General features: G+C 34.0%; 1 protein-coding gene across 1 annotated transcript in view; it reads right to left on the bottom strand.

The window, feature by feature from the left end:
* The window catches only part of THSD7A (thrombospondin type 1 domain containing 7A), a 488,656-nt gene that overhangs the window by 63,473 nt on the left and 401,993 nt on the right, over positions 1-23,190 (bottom strand). The window contains exons 12-13 of the mRNA XM_054495160.2: positions 13,267-13,461; positions 12,099-12,362 (exon numbers count right to left, since the gene is read on the bottom strand). Coding sequence (XP_054351135.1) covers positions 12,099-12,362; positions 13,267-13,461 — 459 coding nt within the window. The remainder of the gene's footprint in view (positions 1-12,098; positions 12,363-13,266; positions 13,462-23,190) is intronic.

The raw sequence follows: 23,190 nt of genomic DNA, 5'->3' as shown, positions 1-23,190 counted from the left end.
TAGAATGTTTTAAGGCTAAATAAACTGCTGGCATCTTGCAGCAATGTATGGTTTCTGAGGATGCTAGAATAAAATAAATGACTTCACAATTAGGATATTAAAACTTTTAGCAGTTCAACACAGAATTTGATGCTTGGAAAAATTAAACTCCAAAATTCTGATTATATTTTTGACTGCTGCTTTCAGGTTGAAATAAATACAAAACACTAGCAGGCTTAAAGTGGCAACTGGAGGACATATTGCCTTTGAGATATACACAATCACTCATTCATTTGAATTATGAATGTGGAGATAAAGTAGATTTCAACAACCTTCACAATTACTAAATTGTGCTGTTGAAAGGAATACTGTTGACGGATCAAAGAATTCATTTTGAAAGCACATAGAAAATACTGGTTGGTTCTGATTTATAGCTGTGTGAATGAGTAACTCTGGCATTCTCTCTGAAACATCTGGATTAATTTCAAAAGCAACCTCAAAAAATCTCTTCTACTTAATTGTGTATTATATTCACTTGATTGCAACTGGGAATGAGAAAATGTAGCTAGACTTTTATCTATTGTGGTCCTCACAGGCTGGAAAAAGTTGAAAAAAAATCATTTTGCAAAAAGTTTCCAAATGGACAATATTCTTGAGCAATTATATATTAAAAACTGGTGATCTGATACCTGGGGCAGCCAAATTACTATGTATATATCCAAACTCCTATATTCCAATGTTCTACCCATTGTATATTTGATGGATGAAAAGTTATAAATCAATATTAGGCAATTAATTATCACAGTAAAGTAACCAGGTAAATTTATAGAAGTATAATAAAATATTTTAATTATATGTATTCATTTTATATACATTTGAAGGCATATGTATTCATAACTGCTAAGTATTTATAAATTTTCACAGAAAATTTCAATATCAGTATGAATGGCTGTGAGGTTTTATTATTGTTGTTATTTTAATACTGGGCGTTTACTCAATGACCATGCTTTTTCAGATTCATTGAGTGATATCTATGTATAAGTTAATTACCAAGGGCGTTTCTTACAGCAAACTCTAAAGGCTTCTCTTGTATAATAAGGAATTTGCCTGGCCCTTGTCCCTGATTCCTGAAAGGCAGGTCTCTCGGCCCTGAAATTTCACTAGTGATAGAACTATCTATGTTATTCATGGTGGGCTCCTCAGACTACTTATGATTTTATGCTATAAGGACATCTCAGGAAGGGGCTGGTCACACCGGAGAGACCAATCATCTGATTAGAGAGTTGGAGCTTTGAGCTACATGTTATCTGACCACCTCTAAGATGGGAGAGATTGCATTTAACCACATGGCCAATGATTCTTCAGTCATGCCTATATAATGAAACCTGAATAAAAACTCTGGATACCAAAGCTCAGGTGAGCTTTCTGTTTGGAAATGCACATCAGTGTGCTAAGAGAAAGATGCCTCCTGCCTCCACTAAAGAGAGATTATGGATGCTTCATGTTTCAGATGCCCCCTCACCTCAGCTACCTGTCTTTTTGAGCTGGTTCTGATTTATATCCTTTAGCTATTATAAAACTACAGTGGTAAATATAGTGCTTTTCCAAGTTCTGTCAGCTGTTCTAGTGAATTATTGAGCCTGGGACAGTACTGGGAAGTCAGAAATTTGCAGCCAGCTTGTGAGAATTAAGGTTGGCTTGGAGATTCCCAAATTTGCAGCTGATATCTGAAGTGAGAGGAGTCTTGTGGAGTACTGGGCCCTTAACCTGTGAAGTTTGGCCTAACTCCAGGTAGTTAGTGTCAGAATTATACTGCACTTTCAAACATATATATTGTTAAAAAAGAAAATAAACTTCTTATATATGTAAGAACCTGTGTTTATATTTTACTTATTCAACCATAATAACAAACCTTGGGAATGATTACACATATTAAGGCATTTATTGACTTTCTCCTCATATTTAACATTTATAATTTTAACTAACATGATATTGAAAACCAGACGCAGAGTTTAAAAACCTCACTTTAGTAATAGGGCTTTGTCAGGAATACAAACATATTTGATAGAGTGTTCAAATTGTGAAGATGAAGTAATGGAAGATATATTAATTTTGAAGCTTGTTAGAATGATTTATTTTTAACTTGATCCAGTGCAATGCACTGTTCTTTCAATCAATTAAAATCTAATATTGCCATGAAAGTATTTGCAAAGGATGATCTTTAAACACTAGTTTATTGGATTCTAATAAGTATTAAACATAATTTTAACAAAAAGCAGTCTGTGGTAAATGGAAAAACTGCTGCATTAAACTAGGTTATACAGGTCTATTTACTCTGGACTTTCCCTTTTAGGTAATAAAAACTATGACTCTCTAAGAGAATGACTCAGATACTGCATTCCCATAATTACTGACTTTTTCACATAGCATCCCACTGGACTAGAGAAATAGATCTAAATAGATTATAATTGGAATGCTTTAAAATTGAATTAATGTTTTGAACCATTCAGAATTTAAGATTTTTTAAAGTAGGTTTTTTTTAAATTTCCATTTCCAGATATAGAAGAAAATGCAAAACCAAGCAACCAAACAAAAATACCAAAAGCTTAAGAAAGTTTCTTCTTCCTACATTATTTTATATTTTACAGGTCAAAGGTCAAACATGGATAAACTAGCAATAAATTAATTTCAACAAAGGGAGGGGAAAGTGTTATTTGGATAAATTTCCTGTTTTTTAAAATGTCTATTTAAAAGATCAAAGGAGAGTCAATTTTGTTTTATATCCAGATTACCTAAAATTTCCTATAGTGGCAGAAATTGCTGATAAAGGCAAAATTCTAATTTTTCTTTTTTGGTTGTTGCAAATAATGAATTGTTCTTGGCAGTTAAATTTATTTTAAGCAATGGAACACTTTATTCCTAAAAAACTGAAGGAAAGCCAAATAAGGACACAGGATCTATTGGAGGCTATGTTTGACAGCCTGGCCTGAAGGGCTCTGGGAAACCCAGTTTGAAAACCATGATATGAAGTAGTAGATGAGTTGAGGTGTCGGGACATGAACAGACAGAACTAAATGATAGTGGCAGATGCTCTTCCATCACACCTGACATGAATGGCAGCTGCAGGAAAATCTCCAGCCCGTCTCTCCCTCATCACCTCCTCTGTGCTCCCTCAGGGAGCCTGTGTGAGCTTAGTGCTGATCTCCACACCTTATTTAAATTCGACCCTAGGCAACTGCTTTCTCTTTGTGCCCAAGTATCCTTAGATGCTCTTTCCTTCTTTCCTTGACTCTTTAAACTTGCAACTAGTTACCTCAGGAAAAGTCTGTCCCTCACCCCCTGCCTTTCTTTTACATTTGAAAGGAAGAAAAGATTCCAGTTGTGAATGATAACTGCAAAAGCAATACTAGCTCTACCTATGCTATCAAATGAGACACTGAAAATCTGAAATGAATTAGACATTAAATAAATTCTACCAAGTGGAAAAGCTCTTTGGAGAAATTAGGACTCCATTTCGGCTTGTTTACAAGACTCTGTTTATTGCTTTTTCTGCCTGGTTTAATTAAACATGTTCTTCCTCAAATACGAGTATCCACTATGATAAGGAAAAATTTCTCATTCAATTTTGTTTCTAATTAACCTCTAATAGTGAACCTATATAATCTTTGGTAGAATTCTATTACAAAAAGTAATACATTTCAGTTACTTTATGGTTGAGTGGTCAGGTGGGTTATTCTCTACCCATATTCATGATTATATTTATCAGTTTTATCTTGAGTTCCATATTACAACTTAAAAGCACAAACTCTTAAACTAAAGTCTATTTGTAAATTGGGTATTATAATTTTTAAAATTCATCCACGATGTATTCCTTTTCCAAGTTTTTTTTTTGATGATTCTTTCCTTTTCCTACAAATGTTAGTAGAAAAGAATCCCACAGCTGAGACATGTGTACTGGAGCCCGGAGTGATACAACAGTGTTTCATATTTACAGTTACTTCTTTGCAGTAGCTAGCAATGGTCATTAAAACATGACACCTGCTTTGGAATCATCTCTGTCAGAACTGTGAGAGGCTGGTGGAATAAGCAGTAGACTGCTTAGGCTATTAGGCAATAATGTTAAATGTTTCCACAAAACGATATAAATACTGCACACACATATTTATAATGTAAAGATATTCTATTAAAAGGTTTTTCCTCCTTTGTAATATTTGTAGAGCCTTCTTTTTATTTTAATAATTAGTGCTATAGTGCAAACTGGTATGAAAGCAAATTTTTAAAGAGAAACTTTGGGTGCTAGCAAAGCACACTTTGAATCCTACAGATGCTTGCAAAAAAGCAATTGCTTAAGCTATTCATTAATGTCCAGAAAGTCCTCTGTAATATCATTCACAAGCATACTAGGCAAAGAGAGAAAACATGGAAAAGTCAATACAAATCACTGTATTTAAAAATTAATGTTAAAGAGATATTTTATATTAATAAGGCATTAGACAAACTATTCTGAACTATTTAATTGTTACTACAATTGGAAGACAAATGAACACAATTAAAGTGGCCTACAAAAACTGTATGTTAGCTTTCTGAATGCCAGTATGATGTCCATATGGCAGTACCAAGGCCTGGTAATTTTAGAGCCATTGGATCATGATTCTTAGAGCACAAAGAAAAGTGTGCCCGGCACTTAAATATAATATTGTATTTTGTTTGACAATCCAGCAGTAAATAAACCTACAACTCTCTTATTTCTCTAGATGAACTGAAAAAGACTTTTTTCTTCCTTAATACTTTGACAGATATATTTTAATATTTTGGCTGATATATTGATTTATGTTCTCTGCAATTTTAATAATTTTCTTCAAGCACAAAAAGCCTTAGAGTAAAACAATAAAAACTATTGAGCTGTAAAATTTGGAATCATTTTGTTAATTAAAGTTCAATTAATATGGAATTCCTTCAGCAAAAATATGACTATTTTCAAAGGACAAATCTGAATTGGGCTTTGATTTTTTAATAGTGTTCAGCACCAATTTTCCATTAAGACTTAATATTCAATGCATTACATAGAGTAATAAAACTTGATAAAGAAACAATGTAAGTATATTAGAATGTTTTACAGGTATACCTTATTTTATTGGGCTTTGCTTTATTTTGCTTTGCAGATCGTGCATTTTTTACAAATTGAAGCTTTATGACACTCTTGTATTGAGCAAATCTATCGGTGCCATTTTTCCCAACAGCATGTGTTCACTTTGTGTCTCTGTGTCACATTTTGGTAATCCTTGCAATATTTCAAACTTTTTCATTATTATTATGTCTGTTATGCTCTGTAATCAGTGATCTTTGTTGTTACTATTGTAATTGTTTGGGGGTGCCAAGTTGCGAATGCAAAGAAAAACTTCTTGAAGGAAATTGAAAGTGCTACTCCAGTGAACACACAAATAATAAGAAAGTACTAGAGTGTTAGTGTTGTGTGCAGAAAGTTTTAGTGGTCTAGATAGAATACCAAACCAGTCAGAACATTCCCTTAAACCAAAGCCTAATTGAGCAAGAGCCTATCTTCAGCTCTATGCAGGCTGAGCAAGGTGAGGAAGCTACATAAAACACGTTGCAAGCTAGCAGAGGTTGGTTTGGATTTAAGGAAAGAAGCTGTCTATAACATAAAAGCGCAAAGTAAAGCAGCAAGTGCTGACATAGAAGCTGCAGCAAGTTATCTCAAATATCTAGCTAAGGTAATAGATTAAGATGACTGCACTAAGCAACCGATTTTTCAATGCAGATGAAACAGCCTTCTGTTGGAAGAAAACAACATCTAGGATTTTCATAGCTAGAGAGGAAAAGTCAATGGCTGGTTTCAAAGTTTCAAGGGACAGGTTGACTCTTTTGTTAGGTGTTAATGCAATTGGTGACTTTAAGTTGAAGCCAATGCCCATTTACCATTCTGAAAATACTAGAGCCCTTAAGAATCAAGCTAAATCTACTCTGCTTGTGCTCAATAATGAAACAACAAAGCCTGGATGATACTGCATCTGTTTATAGCATGGTTTACTGAATATTTTAAGCCCACTGCTGAGACCTACTGCTCAGAAAAAAAGATTTATTTCAAAATATTAGTGCTTATTGACAATGCATGTAGTCATCTAAGAGCTCTGATGGAGATGTACAAGGAGATGAATGTTGTTTGCATGCCTGCTAACACAATATCTATTCTGCAGCACATGGGCCAAAGAGTAATTTTGACTTACAAGTCTTATTATTTAAGAAATTCATTTTGTAAGACTATACTTGCCATAGTTATTCCTCCAATGGATCCAGGCAAAGTATATTGAAAACCTCTGGAAAGGATTCACCAACCTAGATGCCATTAAGAACATTCATGATTCATGGAAGGAGGTCATAATATCTACCTTAACAGGAGTTTGAATGAAGTTGGTTCTCATGTATGACTTTGAGGGAGTTCAAGACTTCAGTGGAGAAAGTAATTGCAGATGTGGTAGAAACAGCAAGAGAACTAGAATTAGAAGAGGAGTCTGAGGATGTGACTGGATTGCTGCAATCTCATGATAAAACTTGAAGAGATGAGGAATTGCTTCTCATGGGTGAGCAAAGAAAGTGTTTCTTAAGATGGAATCTGCTCCAGGTGAAGATGCTGTGACAATTGTTGAAATGACAACAAAGGATTTAGAATATTACATAAATGTAGTTGACAAAGCAGTAGTAGGGTTTGAGAGGATATACTCCAGTTTTGAAAGAAGTTCAATGATGGGTAAAATGCTATCAAACAACATTGCATGCAACAGATAACTCTTTAGTGAATGAAAAAGTCAATGGATGCAGCAAAATTCATTACTGTCTTATTTTAAGAAATTGCCACAGTCACCCCAAACTATAGAAACCACTGCAACTCCAGTAGGTTGTAACTCTTTATCTGGAAAAAAATCATTCTCTCCAGCTTTTTATTCATCCATTTATTCTACAAATTTTGTGGAGCACCTACTGTTCTAGGTACTTAGGATACATCAGTGAATAAAATAGTCTAAGATATCCTCATCAATGTCTATTCTTGAATGGGAGATAAAGAATAAACAAGAAACATAATAAGTAAGTAAATTATATGGTATGTTATAAGATGATACACCCTTTAGAAATGTAAAATGTAAAGCAGGATAAAGGGATTTGGGAGCACTGGATCAAGCTGAGGGGTGGCACAATACCATTCCACCCTTTCCATTTAAATAGAAATCTTGTATACATGTACCTTGCATAAGGTGGGCTACCTCTAAGATTGTTTAAAATATGGAGATTAAATGATATAATAAAAAAGTTCCAGATATTCTGCCCTTTGTTTTGTAACATTTTGAAGATGATTAACTTGAGAAGTACCTAGTACTGTGTGGTTAGGCTCTCAATAAATTTCTAATAAATTAATTATCAAGTTGGTGCTATCCTCTCTTATTTCCTTGAGAAGATAGCAACAATTTTAAATCACTCGAAAATCAAATTACACATTTTTTATTCATCACAAGATTCCTCTAAGATATTGGTTGATGAAAGCATCATCCTCAGCAAACTAACACAGGAACAGAAAACCAAACACCGCATGTACTCACTCATAAGTGGGAGTTGAACAATGAGAACACATGGACAGAAGGGAGGGGGAACATCACATGCTGGGGCCTGTCGGCAGGGGTGGGGGGCTAGGGGAGGGAAAGCATTAGAAGAAATACCTAATGTAGACGATAGGTTGATGGGTGCAGCAAACCACCATGGCATATGTATACCTGTGTAACAAACCTGTACTTTCTGCACGTTTCCCAGAACTTAAAGTGTAATTTAAAAAAAAGCATAAAAAACTGCTAAAAAAAATTGTTGCTATAATGACACCTTCCAAGATTTCATACCAAGAGTAAATATACAAAATTTGTATTATGTTTTTACTGCAGATATACCATAAATGTTTATATAACATCATTTGTGCAGTTACTATATTTAATACATGCATCAGGATGGATGAACTTTTATGTGGCTCCCAAAGTATACTGTAATATCTGATTTTGGCAATGCAGTTATATCACTTTTCAGCACAGAGCCTATTATTACACGCAAGTTCAAAAATAACAGAATTCTGCCTCAAGTTTAAGAAACTTAAAAAAAAAGTGACCTAGTGGGAAACAGTCTAAAATAATATAATTAAGCCGGTGAAAGTCAAACTGGTTTATGAATATAATAACTGGTAATATGATCCACAGATAGACAACAATGATTAAACAGAAATACCCCAAGGACACTATCGAATAGGGGATTATTGTCATTGCACTGTATACACATGGGGATCAATTTTGTCTTTAAACTGAAAGCAGGAAGATACTTTTTTCTCCAGAGCCACTTAATAACCATCCATCTAGAAAGCTGATTTGGCTGGAAGAGAGCAGTTGTCATAGAGATTATAATTAGGGGATGACTGGGATAGAGTGGCAAAGTCATAACGTTCCACAAACACCAGAATTTGCAGAACATATTTAAGGAAAGCAGGAATTCCCAAAGCAATCAGGCATTGGAGACTCAATTTCTCAAGAATTTACTTTGAGTAATTATGTTAGTAAACACTAAAATATCAATTGGACATTCCATCGGATACCAGATTGAGATAGGAATGATGCAGGACATGCAGAAGAACTAAGCTAGAACCATTCACTTCATTAAGGATCTTTCTGAGATCCTTTCGGAATCCCCATGAAGTCAATGTCATCATGGATTCATCATTTTTCTATAAGTGCCTTTCTCTAGAATACAGTACTGCATTCTTCATGCTGTGAGTTGACAATACTAAAATAAAAAATGTATACTGCCTTTGGCCAATTTCAATTATTTTTGTTCTTTTACTTTTTTGAAGTGATCAAACATTTCTGTGAGAGTCACAGAATATTTTAAAAGATTTTTCTAAATATAAGATTGACTGAAGTGGCTTGCTGATGCTCTCATGCATCTAATTAACAAATCAAGGCAAGAGTGAGAAAATATAAATGTTATTCTGGAAGTTCACAGGTAATGTTAAACAATTATTTTAGTGATTCACTATGCATAACAAGCTAAAATGTGAGCAAACGCTTATGTGCTGCATTCCAAAATAAACACACTTTTAAAGTGATCTTCAATTTTATATTTTAATGGCTAATGGTTTTCTACATTATCACCTCAAAGTAGAAAGGGAATTTACATTTTTCTTGGTATCTAATTTATAACACTTGTGTTATTTGATATAGAGAATAAAATATTCAATTACTCTTTGAGATGTTTCTCAAAGTACACCGATTATAAATATTAAGTTCCCTTTACTTTTATAGTTATTGTTCTCAAGGCATGTAATAATCTTCAACTCAGCAATGCATGCATATTAACCTGAAACATACTTATATGTAGAGCTTCAATATTGTGGAGTCTTTGGAGTTCACATCATTAGACTTTTTTTGTTTTTACCTTAAATATACACAATAAAATTTATTTTTTAATAAAAAGGATCTGGAGATTGATTGCCCAACAACGTGAATGTACTTAACACTACTGAACAATACACTTAAAGATAGTTAAGATGGTAATATTATACATATTTATGGGGTACCTGTGATATTACAGAGTACATACATACTCCTGTAATGATCAAATCAGGATAGCTGAGATGACCCATCACCTCAAACATTTATCATTTCTTTGCATATCACTAGACTTCAATACAATAGAATCTATGTGATAAGGTAACAACAAAAGGACAAGAGTTTTAGAAACTTCTTTGTGGGAAGAACTTAAACAAATTTACAAGAAAAAACCCCATCCAAAAGTGGGCAAAGGATATGAACAGGCAGTTCTCAAAAGACGACATTTATGTGGCTAACAAATATATGAAAAAAAGCTCATCATCACTGGTCATTAGAGAAATGCAAATCAAAACCACAGTGAGACACCACCTCACACCAGTTAGAATGGCGATCATTAAAAAGTCAGGAAACAACAGATGCTGGCAAGGATGTGGAGAAATAGGAATGTGTTTACACTGTTGGTGGGAGTGTAAATTAGTTCAACCATTATGGAAGACAGTGTGGCAATTCCTCAAGGATCTGGAACCAGAAATACCATTGGACCCAGCAATCCCATTACTGGGTATATACCCGAAGGATTATAAATCATTCTACTATAAAGATACATGCACACATATGTTTACTGTGGCACTGCTCACAATAGCAAAGACTTGGAACCAACCCAAATGCTCATCAATGATGTACTGGATAAAGAAAATGTGGCACATATACACCATAAAATGGATGAAGCTGGAAACCGTCATGCCCAGCAAACTAACACAAGAACAGAAAACCAAACTCTGCATGTTCTCACTCAAAGGTGAAAGTTGAACAATAAGAACACATGGGCACAGGGAGGGGAACATCACACACTAGGGTCTGTCAGGGGATGGGGGCAGGGGAGGGATAGCATTAGGAGAAATACCTAATGTAGATGACGGGTTGATGGTGCAGCAAACCACCATGGCACGTGTATACCTATGTTGCAAACCTGCACATTCTGTACATGTATCCCAGAACTTAAAGTAAAACAAAAAAAAGAGAGGGGGCACAGTTTTCTGCTGTGTGTGTGTGCGTGTGTGTGTATATATATATGTATATAAACTATATATATATATATAATGAAACTATATATATAAACTATATATAAACTATATATATAAAACTATCATTATATATAACTATTTTATATATATATAAAATGCTGTATAATGAAACTATATATGTATGCATATAATGAAACTATATATGTATATATATAATGAAACTATATATGTATATATATAATGAAACTATATATGTATATATATAATGAAACTATATATGTATATATATAATGAAACTATATATGTATATATATAAACTATATATGTATATATATAATGAAACTATATATGTATATATATAATGAAACTATATATGTGTATATATAATGAAACTATATATATATATATATATAAAATGAAACTTCTTTGTAGGGAGATGTTTAAGAGATTTCAATAAATATGTCACCATGACACCTTGATGGTTTATAAATATGAGATGGTTTTTATTAGCGTTGTTTTCTGAACCATATAATAAAACTGGAGCAGCACCATTCCAATAGCAGGATTTATTAATATTTCAGCAAGGTTGCAGGATAACTGCCATGTATCATGTTCCTAGCAATTTAACTCATCCTTTCTTGGCCACTTCTATCAAGTAAGTAAGAGATCATCATCTGGTGTTGCAAGTATGTGATATCTATGTTGCAGGCTGCCCCACTGTAAACTTCTTTCATTCCATTATAAAAAGACAAATGTATTAAAATAAAAGAATACCAGAGAAAATTGCTTAATACTGCCTATATTAAGATTAAATATATTCTGGTCAAAGATGGCACCATTCACAACCTTTTGGCAACACAATTATAATCACTGCATTTTTACTTTCTTTTTTGGTTTAGAAAATAAAAGTCGGCAGAGTTTCCTAGGAGTATGCACATTTTTCTTTTTTTTTTGTTTGTTTGTTTTGTGTGTGTGTGTGTCAGTCTAAATTCAATAGAGAATAAACGTTTGAGTTTTCACCAGTTACTAGTTGTCATCTTCTCTGCTGCTTAATGACATTTTGTGCATATTGCAAATCTTGCCAGTTTAGCTGTTAAAAGTCTGTTTAAATCTCAAACTGATTCAAATCTTATTTCCTTCTTACTCCCTTCCTGTGCAAAGACTTGTTGGGGATTATTGGGTGTGTTTAATGTACAGGCTCTTGAAAAGCTCTGGGGGACCGTTCTCACACCAGTCTTGCCTACCCTTTGTAAGATTTGGGCCCCATTAGGCTTCCTGTCATTATCTTTGGGACTTAAGTTGCCAACTTCTGGACAATGAGGCAATGCCTTTGAACGTCCTGTTACATATAAATGATACATGTACAGTGTGGTGCTTCAGAGTTTAATTTAGAATATACTTCTGTAAACCTTCACTTCACTTCCATTCCACTATGATGCATGTGCATTTTCCCTCCACACTCCCGAAGATAGCAAATATATAACAATAAAGATTGAATTACCATGGCTGTTACATCTAGATGTTTCCACAAGCCTGCCATTTTGATCATAGCATGCCATTGCTTGGTAACGATATCCTTGTCCGCATTCCTTGATGTCTCCTTGTACTTTCATTCCCAGCAACACTTCCACTTTTCCCTCTGGTAAAATACAGTCTGACCAGTTCCCCACAGGCTGTGCATTATATTTGTCACAAGGACAATACTGAGTCTCAATCAGGGGATACAAATGGGAATTTTTACATTTTTCCTTCTTTTTACTTTTTCCTGTGGAAGAGAAACAATCAGACAATTTAAGTTGGAAAATACCATCATTAATTTCACACATCCCTAAACTTTCTGCTTTCCTAATTTCTTTTTCTTCATTTTTAACCATATTTAACAGTAGCCTATAAATCAATGCTATTTTCTCATTCCATTGTGTTTTCTACATAGGCTCTTGTTGGTATTGGGTGCTTTGCATAGTAAAATTTGTATTATTTTTTCAGAACACTCTTTTTCACATACTTTTAATTATACTACAGATAAGTACATATATTTACCTCTCACCTTCATAGGCTGTGTTATATAGTTTTCGACAGTCTTCATTATATAGGTGGTTCATTTTTTAACTTAAATTCTGAATAGTCTACTAGCACCAATATTTTTAGGTGCTTTTGCCATTGGCAATATTTCAAATGCACCAAGCTTTAGTTCAGAATGATGGCTTCTAATCTTGCTCATTATATTCATGCTTTTAGTCATTACTATGGTTTAAAATACAATTTTCAGATACAGAATTAATGCTATGTTCCCCCTTCTAGGTGAGAAAGGATAATCTGAAGCTCTGACAGTGAGAATGGGTTAATAAAGTAGCAACTTTTTTTCTTGTTCCCCAAAAACTTTGCTCCAAGCACTTTACAGTCTGTAGGCAGTCCACTAAAAGATCATGTCTACACCAGAAAATAATCCACTGCATATTATATAGGGAGTCAGAGTTCAATTTTCAAGGCTTCCTTCTCTTTTTACTAAAAGTACATAATGCTTTTATCACTACCAACTGAATTTAAAATATACATCTAAATCCATTGGTATATTATTTTTCAAACACATTGTCAGAACTCTCTGTCTGACTTGTATTGTGTTCCTCTACTTCGACGTGTACTGGCTTTGGCATCCCAATTATTCTTACCAACAAGAGTGCGCTTTCTGGTCCTAACTGCACCACAGTCTCCATTGCATGAAGAAAACTTGGACCAGCCGGTCAATTGACAGTCATCCTGGCAGGGGATCTGGCAGGACTGGGTAAGGGCTGGCACAGGGCCTGCATACTGTAGGCACTCATGGATTCCAGCCTGTCCTCCATCTTGCTTGCGACAAGTAATGGCTAAAAGAAAAGCATAAAGCTGTTACAACAAATTCAAACGTCTAATTACTCTATAATTTAGAAGCTAACATAATGTTTGGTTACAGTAGAAATCTGTTCCTTACTTACAGTAGAAATCTTACAGGAGTGTTTCTAATAATCACAGTAGCCATTAAATTGGTTATTTTTTTAAATAACACATAACGCTGAGTGATTTTTGTGGCACAGAAAAGTGGACACATATGCACACTTAGCATTTACGTTTTAATTATATGTATTCAGGGTTTCAATTCATGTTACATGTAGGTTATATTTAGAAATAAATGTGTAAGAATGTAAGACAAATCACACATGGGTTCTGATAATAGCTTATGTTGAGCATAGGGTGTTTGGAGAGGGACTGGAAGATGCTAGGTATATCTAATATTGTTTTATATCAGTGGACACCCTAGAATTCCTATATAGAAGTGTTTTAGTTGCAGAAAGCTGGTTGGTAGGTTGGAGTTTGGGGTCAGGAAGGTGTGCTTATAGAACTTATCTTGAAACTGCATTGGCATGGGAAGTATGTTCATTGTATTACATTTCAAGTTTATTAGGAAGGGTTGGAATCATTAATGGATAGGCAATGTCAAAGTCCTCCATCTCCTCTTTCTACAAGTTCTTCACATGCACAAACATCAACCTCGCACTTAAAAATGTTCAATAATCTTCATTTATTATGTTAAAATTTGTAGTTCTAAAATTACATATAAATTAAAAAAATCAAAGTTTAAATTCATAGAAATTATTTCTCTTATGATATTGTTCTACTGACTTAAAATAAGAAATAATATTTTTACCTATTGAACATATATATATACGAGTGCTTTATGGTAACAAGTCTTAAAGAAAAAGAGCGAGTATGTTTAAAGCTCACTTTCTCCCTACGCCATTTCCTTCCCATTGGTTTTAAAAACAACTCACTTATTAATTGAGGAAGCAGATGAAACCTTTAAACCTTGGTCCTAAAGTTGTCTTCATTGAATTATCTTAAATGGCCTCATTCAGATGGATTTACATGGCTTTTTCAGGTTTATTGTCTAGGCTGAAACTGCCGCTGATCTCTGCCCTGTTCAGATTCCATCACCATGAAATCAAGGTGAAGGAGCCTGACGTTTTTGACCTTAAATTACAGTGAGGGCATAGAGGGCCTCAGGTTAGACAACACAGTCTGGATCTATGTACTAAAACTTATTGCCAAGGAGTGCAGGGCTTTGTAATAGAGTGTGTAAATGGACATAACTGGCAATTTTAGCAGGGCAAGATTTTCTCTGTGTAGTTGAACACAACTTAATGCAACTGCTTCAGGTCTAACATAAAAGGCCCTTCTAAATTGTTCAATTGTGGATGCACTTCCCTATTTCTTAGCTTTAGATGTGCTTTTCATTTAGTACACATGACTTGACTTTGGAAGGGCCAGTTTGTAAGAAAAGAGCAGGGGCCTCTAAATTTTTAAAAATATGAAAATCCCGGTAGGGTGAACAGTGTTGGCCTTGATGAAGGTTAGATGACAGAAAAAAATAAAAAACATTAAGTGTCTCAAAGAGAATCTACCCCCTTGAGGGAAGACACATCTAGTACTCTCTTTATCGCAGCAGTCTAAGATGGTGGTTCTTATGTCTGGCTGCAGATTATGATCCCCTGGATAACCTTTGGAAAATACCTATGCCCTTACTAAACTCTAACGCTCTGATTTCCCTGGTTGAGGTTGGGGTCCTGGGATTTAGGATACTTTTTAAGCTTTCTGATGATTTAATTATCCAAGCTATATGAGAACTACTGCTCTAGTAGGTAATATATTTTCACCTGCATCAGAAACACCTAGAATGCTATTAAACGTGAAGATCCCTGGACCCAAAAAGAGTTCCATAATCTGGACCAATCCAGATAATGAGATATCTGCTATGGGGTCAGGAATATGCATTTTTTTCAATATGCTCAGGTGATCCTTATGCAGATTCAAGTTTGAGACCCACTAGCTTGAGTATTCGAGGTACAGGAAGGGTTTTGGCAAATATATATGGCTAAGATAGAAAATCCTTTGGTACCTAATCAGCCTGGTACTATGCCAAGCTTTGGGAAACAATGGCTGAACATTGTATGAACTAAAAGAGCTCTAAGCTTGGAGATCAAAGGAAGGGCATGATAGAAATTTGTACAGGAAATAGATAAAAAAGAACATCCATATAGTTTAGAAGAACATCATCTGTAACACAGTGTAGGAGAAATCCTCAAGATGCAGGGTATAAATGAGCTGCTACGATTTTGAAGTTCTTTCTACACCTGCCATTTGGAAGCAGGATTGACCCTTTTAGATACTCTAAACTTAGTAAGTGCCAATGGTTCATGGGCAAAGTTGCCCCAAGGATGCTAGAAAGTTGATAAAGAGAAAGATATTAAACTTTTTACTAATCAGGACATGAAAGAGCCTCAAGAATGATATATCTGGAAAATAAGACATCTGATCATATGAGAATCGTAAGCTGTGAAGAGGGTTTCACTGTTTGTAACTAAAAGAAAATTAAAAATTACCAAACTAAATTTGGGTTATTTGAAATGAGACTACTTTTACCTACTCATTCCATTTAGCTCTTTGAAACAGACTTCAATATAAATCTTTTGAGAAATTAGATGAAACTGACTTAGGTTCTCTCTTAAGGGTCTTTCTTACAAATTTTGTTTCAGAATTGCTCCAACCATTATCCTGTTATGTGACACCAAAAAGAAAAACAAAATAAAATAACACTACTACCAATACAATTCCAGAAACAATTTATTTTGTGTAGATCTATACTATTCACATAAACTGGAATCCCTTTTCCCCATATACCTGCACTAAATAAAATCTTAAGTACTCTAGCTAGTTGAAAAGAAAAAAATTTTGTAAAATTCCCATAGCTATTCTCACTCTGCACTTTTCACCCCTTATCTGAGATTTTAGACAGTGTATTTTGGAATAAATTACTCATACAATGTTATCCAAACAAGTAGCAACAGCACAATCTGTACAATATACTGAAAATTTATCCTACATCTCAACTTGTTTGTACTCTGACTTAGAGGAAACACAATTCAAACACAGAAATGCAATCTGAAACGAACTTCCTGACACTAGGGCGGGGAAAATATAAATGTTTGGAAAGGAAACCATCTGGTCTCTCAACTTTATAGATCTTAAAAATCATTTCTAAAACACTGAAAACAGGGTGATTTGAACAGTAGAAAAGATGGATCATACTAAGAGCACAGTTTCTTAGCACGCCAGAAAACTACATATACCCAGACAATTGTATCTGTATTTACAGGTGAAGCATGTATATTTCATATCTAATGATTACACAAGTTCTCCTTTGAGCTGAAGCATTGTTAGTAAAATGGGAAAAAGTCATGTTACCCTACAGATAATTCACCGTGAAAGCTTCTCAGTGAGATCAGCAAAAATCAAAATGATTATTTTAAAGTAAAATTCCATATTTAACTCTGTTGATTATATCCATTTACTTCATTTATTTATTGTATTTATATAAAGCACAGCAATTTTTATTTAAGTGATATAGGACAGGCTGCTCCTGGCAGACTGAAAGCATGGGAAGAATCAATATGACTGATTTGTGGGTTACATATGAATCAAGTTAAACAAGCTTAGCCCATCAATATTGGGAAAATGCTGTAAAGATAAATAAAAGAAGTTTCTTCAACAAATACACGCTATGAAAAAGGGAGCTGTAACTGTTGTTATATTAAAAGTGATCTAAGAAATACACAAACCAAATGCAACGTGGAGACCTTTTGGAACCTCAGTTTGAACAAACTATGCATAAACATTTTTGAGACAATGGAGAAAAATTATTAGGTAAAAATATTAGATAGTTTGAAAGAATTGCTAATTTTGTTTTATGTAATAATAATGCTGTTGTTATGTTAAAAATGCTCAAGTATTTATGGATGATATATATCTTACTTGGAAGTTGCTTTAAAATACTCCAGTAAAATTCTTTTTAAGTGTGTGGACAGACGACCAAGAATAGCAACATGTTAAAAACTGCTGAAGCTGAGTAAATGATGACTACATTGCTAGTACTCATTATATTAATCCCTCTACTTTTGTGTATCTTTGAAACTTCCCATAAGTTTAAATTAAAAAGATTAGTAAGTTGAATAAGTAAAGTTAATTCTAGAATGTTTTCACGTAAATTGAGTTTCAAGCTATGTTTTAAAGAGAAAAATAATAAAGGTTCGTGGACTAAAAGGGAATAGATAACACTGGCTGAGCTAAGAGGACATGGATATCTGTGTTATGCATACATGAATGCATAAATGGAAGGCTACTGATGCAGCTCTGAGGCAGATCAAATGGAATTCTGAGTGTAATTGCTCATCTTCATTTTTGAAGAGGAATGAAATTTCCTTATTATTCAGGTTTCACAAGAAGAAGGTGTTCTATTGCTCAGTGAATTACCCTTCAGTGTGTAAGGCCATGCACTCATTTTGTTTGAATAATCAGAATGAAATAAATTGCCTGATCCAAAATGAGCACATAGAAGTTCATTACAGCAAACAGAATAGGATCAATGCCTAAGTGCAGTGAAAGCTGTTGGATTATATGTAGCAAATGGTTCAAAGAGCTCTGTGACCTTATTTATTAAACTGAACAGTATTAAGAAGGTTTATACCACTACACTAGTGTCTTGGTAGCATTAGAGACAGAACATGATCAGCTCATTGAGTAATTAGATGAGTGATTTTTTCCTATGGTTTTATGAAAAAAATGGCAATAGCGAGAATGAATCATGTAGAAATGAAGAAGAAAAAGCTTAATGTGAGTGTGAGCTAGTTACCAAGAGACCTAATTGTGCTTAGAAATAAGATCAAACCTATAAATAATCCAAGAGGGCTCCAGTTGTTTACTAGGTAGATATAATGATCCTGGTCTTTCTCTGTGTAAAAGAGATTTTCACTGACAAGTTTGCCAAATTATAGTTCCTAATTACAATTTGCGAGTGTAGCCCTGGCACAATGGAAAGAAATGTACCTTCATTTTTTATTGATCCTAAATAGTTACCAATGATTCCCAGTCTCACTGATGCTTATAATATATGTGAGAATACTAGGATGAGAACTTACTAGGAAATAATAATCAGTTCCCAGTGGAGTAGCTGAGACTGAGGTTGGCTAAGATCCCCAGTTGGGATCTGGGAAGGGTTAACTACATCACAATACATGGAGCATCCAAGGACAATCACAGACCCAGCACGGTGCCAAGCTTATTTTATGAGCTACTATTTAAAAAATGGCAAATGTTAGTAAGCATTTTATGACAGATCTCCCAGAGAGATATAAAACGAAACCCAAAACCCCAAATTAACGAGGATTCTAATATTCATAGGAGGTTAAATATTTTAAAATATAAATAATTCTAGAAGTTTTAAATAATGGTATACATAACTGAAGAGTATAAAACCTGGGTAATAATAAATGTATTGGCCAAAAAAGAGATTAAAAATTATGTCTGTATAAAATTTCTTTAAAGCAAGCTCCTTCTCTTTTTCCTACCTAGTTCTTTTTCCACTTCTTTTTCTTTCTATTGCAGAACTCTCTTTTGACAATTAACAGACAAATGTGCCCTGCCAGGATAAATTGGCCCAGATACTATGAGCCTAACCTCAATAATGCCTCTAAAATGTAACCTTTAAAAAAAGAACAAAGTGGGTCAGAGTTTTCAGCAAAGGGTGAAGCAAGGCCCATCAACATAGATTAAACCATGTAACTTAAGCATATTTGTTCACAAAAAATAAGAGCATAAAATATAGTTAAATTATTATATTGCACATTCCACATTTAGATTTAAGTTTTTAATAGGGGAGAATTAGAACTTTCTTTTTCTTTTTAAGGACTCTACTTTTGTAATCTTTTTTAACCAATAAGTGACACAGGGTGAGGACTCCTAGGGCCAGGAGGACCTCTCCTATGCGAGGTATATTACTGAAGTATTTTTCTTTTTTGTGGTCTAGATTCAAGAATGCATCCAAATTATGTTGGCTTCCATCTAAAGAGACTGATGTCAGATTTTAGTGACCAGTGACATTACAGCAGATGTTCCTTGGCAGGCAAGAAAACAGAGGGGCTGTTAGATTAGGCTAGACAGGGTAGACCCTAGAAAATATTAACTCTAGTTCCATCTAATCTACAGCAAGTACACTTGGCATGATTATCAACATGAAGATTGAGCAAGAGCAAATTTGCTGTCATTTATGTGATATGTCTACCTTGAATCTTTGCAACTTTTAAAAATTCTACTCTTGGTAGAAACATGTCACAAAGTAATAAACACTGGAATGATACACATTGAAGAAGTAGTTATTGACATTGCTTCTTAGGGCAATTGTAAAGGAAAGAATAAACAAAGCATCCAAAATTGACATTATGGTCACATATTTCTAATGCAAATTTAATGGCAATTCTATCCATAGTTATTATGGCTAGGTTTCAATTATATAGCCGCTGACCCATAATTTCGCCTTCTAAATACCATCTGAACTGTATAAATATGAACAGAGAGAAAAGACAGTGGAGTTTATAGTTCTATTCAAAGTTTATACACTAGTGACTTGAATAGTATGAAGAAAATATAAGCTGTCTATTCACTTAAAAGTTAAAATGAAATATGGCCATATTTCATGTTATTTGCATTTCTCTTTTATTGACAATTTTATAGGGAAGATGCCTATTTCAAAGATCCTCTAAAATTTCCATATGAGATTTAAGAATAATTCAAGTTTTAAAGTTGCCAAATCATGTCAATGTCTTCTTTAAAAATTTCTCTTTTTCCTCCCTCTTTTTAGTTCTTATGCCATTATACAAAATTTCCTGGAATATAACATTCTCAATACCCAAAGCCTTGTAAAAATCCTTCACTACTTCTCATTTTTTAATGAGAAAAAAACCCCAAAACTATCCTTGCCCCTTGCCTCTAACTCACTCACAGGAACCCTAGGCAAACTGGTCAATGAGCTGTTCCTAAACATAAAGATTTTACTTCTTGCCTTTTTGCTTGAGTCATCCTATATTTAAATGCTTTTTCTCTTTCACTATGCCCTATCAGTGGTTATCACTTTTTTTTCAATTCTTCAGTGATTATTATGTATATGCACTACTAATATATTATTATGACTTGTAACCCAAGTCATGTTTACCTGTAGTACATTTTCTACCATACTAAGTTAACTGAATCTATTTGTTATACATTTTTAATATCTCAAGAGGCTGGGCCTAGTACCATGAAGGCAATGTAAAATATGTAGCATGCATTCAATAAATATTTATGAGATAATGTATTATATTGAATTATATTCAGAAAGTTTGGATTGGTTTTTAGAAAAAAAACTTTTTAGAAAAAAGTTACCTGTTTTCACAGCTTTCTGAAAGAGCATAATATTAACAAACATACAGCTCTGTACACTAAGATGATAGGAATTTTATTTAAAAGTACGGATCCTGCACTATTGCTATATACTGAGTTGTGTCTCCCTCAAATCCACATGTTGAAGTCACCAATGTGATGGCGGTATTTGAAGATGAGGTCATGAGTGTGAGGTTCCTATGACGGGATTAATGCCCTTCTCTGATGAGACCTGAGTGCACTTCCTCTCTCTCACTCTCTCTCACTCCCCGTGCTTTCTCTCTCTGCCTTGTTTCTTCTCTGCCCTGTAAAGGCACAGTGAGAAGATGGCTGTCTCCAAGTCAGGAAATAGGTCTTTGCCAAGAACCAAATTGGCTGGCACCTTGACCTTCACATGCACCAGAAGTGTGGGAATTAAATTTTTGTTTAAGCTACTTGATCTATAGTGTTTTGTTATAGAAGCCCAAGAAGCCTGATTAAACTCTCAACACAACATTTTAAGCATTTGTTTTATAAAAGATTTCTAATGTTTCTACAGAAACTCCTGATGAACTTAAAGAAAATACCCATTATGTAGCAGAGTAGCTAATCCAATTTAGAGAAGATTGGGCAAAAATTACTGGTGATTCTGGGGATAATTGATATAAAATTCTGCTTCAGCATTATACCACTTTTCCTTTTAAATGTAAAGGAATTGGGTCATAAATAAAAAATTCCTATGTGCTTTTCGAACTTTCAGGAATATATAAATTTTCTTTTAAAGTACTTTGTGTTCTAATATAATGGATCGGAAAACTTTTCATATAGTTTTGACATATATAAAATATAGATTTTATCAAGACTGCATTTACTTGATTAGAAGAGACTCTACCTATATTCTTATTCCTGTGTTGCTTTAACTCATTTCTGAATAAGGATGATTCTCACAAATTTGCTTTAGAGTGAATGTCAGTGCTGAGATTATAAGTAGTTAACAGTTTACAATTTTTAAAGAGGCTCTGGGAACATAATTGCTTCCCAAATCTTTTGAAACATGTCATCACAGATGGTTCCTCCAATTGGAAAAATTATGCTATTAATAGCATTAAGAGTAAAAATGAAAGTATGTCTATAAAGGCCACTTAATTTTATTGTTAACAGGTGGTTAAAAGTAGGTACAGGCCTAGGAGGCATGGCTAGTAAGGTGATAAGAAGGAATTTGTGTTATATTTTTCTATCAATATGGAAAGTTCCAGACATTGGAGAAGAACTGAATCATAATAGGTGAACTTTTAAGTGTTGTGCTGAATGGCATATATTATATGAGACACACACATTCTCTCTCTTCTATGTGTGCTTAGTAAACTAACTCTGAATGTCCAGCTTTTGAGTATAATTTATCATGTTCTAGACAAGGGAATTTTGAAGCCTGGAATATTTTTCTCTCTTGTCTTCCATAGCCCATGTATTTTCTGGTTTCACCTTTAGCCCCTTTTTAATTTTAATTTTTACTACTAAAGTTCTTAGAGTCAACATTTTATCCCTAACCTCCCCCAAAAAGAATGCTGCAATTTCATCCTTAAAGGCAGATATTTTACTATTGTCCCAGTCTTTAAAATCTACTACTTTCGTAACTATAAAATAGTTCTTCTATTGCTGAATTGAATTTGTATACATCTTCCCAAGTGACAAGATAAATTCCAGGGATTTTCTGATCCTATTGGGTAATGACTATTCAGTATTATTAGAAGTTCTGACTACATCATTGGTTACATGGCTTTCGGGTTTAGATCAAGGGCCAGCAATTTTTTTCTGTAAAATACTACATGGTAAATATTTTTGGCTTTGTAGGCCATATGGTCCGTCATAACTACTCAATTGTGCCTTGTATCATGAAAGCAGCCATAGGCAAGATGTAAAAAAATGGCTGTGGCTGTGTTCTGATAAAACTAATTACAAAAAACAGGCTGCAGACTGGATTTGGCTCACAGGCCATATAGTTTACTGACTCCTGGTATGGACAAATAGATTGATAAAAGTCATGAAGTAAACATTTCTATCTCTAGAATCATACATTGGTAAAGTTAGCTATCTCATGTCTTAGTTACATGATATTATTCAAGTGGGAGTACAAGGACACAATAATTTAAAGTTAATAACATTTAAGTTAAATTCTTTAAAAGAAATGCTTAAAGAATCTACAAATGCAAACTTGTTAGAGAAAAAAGAAATCTATTAATGATAAGGTATAATCGCTTTTATTCATATATATAATACAAGTTGCATTTTAGAGATCTTAGCCTTTTTATAACTTCAGCAATTCACTCTATGGA

This window comes from Pongo pygmaeus, chromosome 6, assembly GCF_028885625.2.
Source record: "Pongo pygmaeus isolate AG05252 chromosome 6, NHGRI_mPonPyg2-v2.0_pri, whole genome shotgun sequence".
In the NCBI taxonomy this organism is placed as follows: domain Eukaryota; kingdom Metazoa; phylum Chordata; class Mammalia; order Primates; family Hominidae; genus Pongo; species Pongo pygmaeus.
This window is presented reverse-complemented; position numbering and strand designations above follow the sequence as displayed.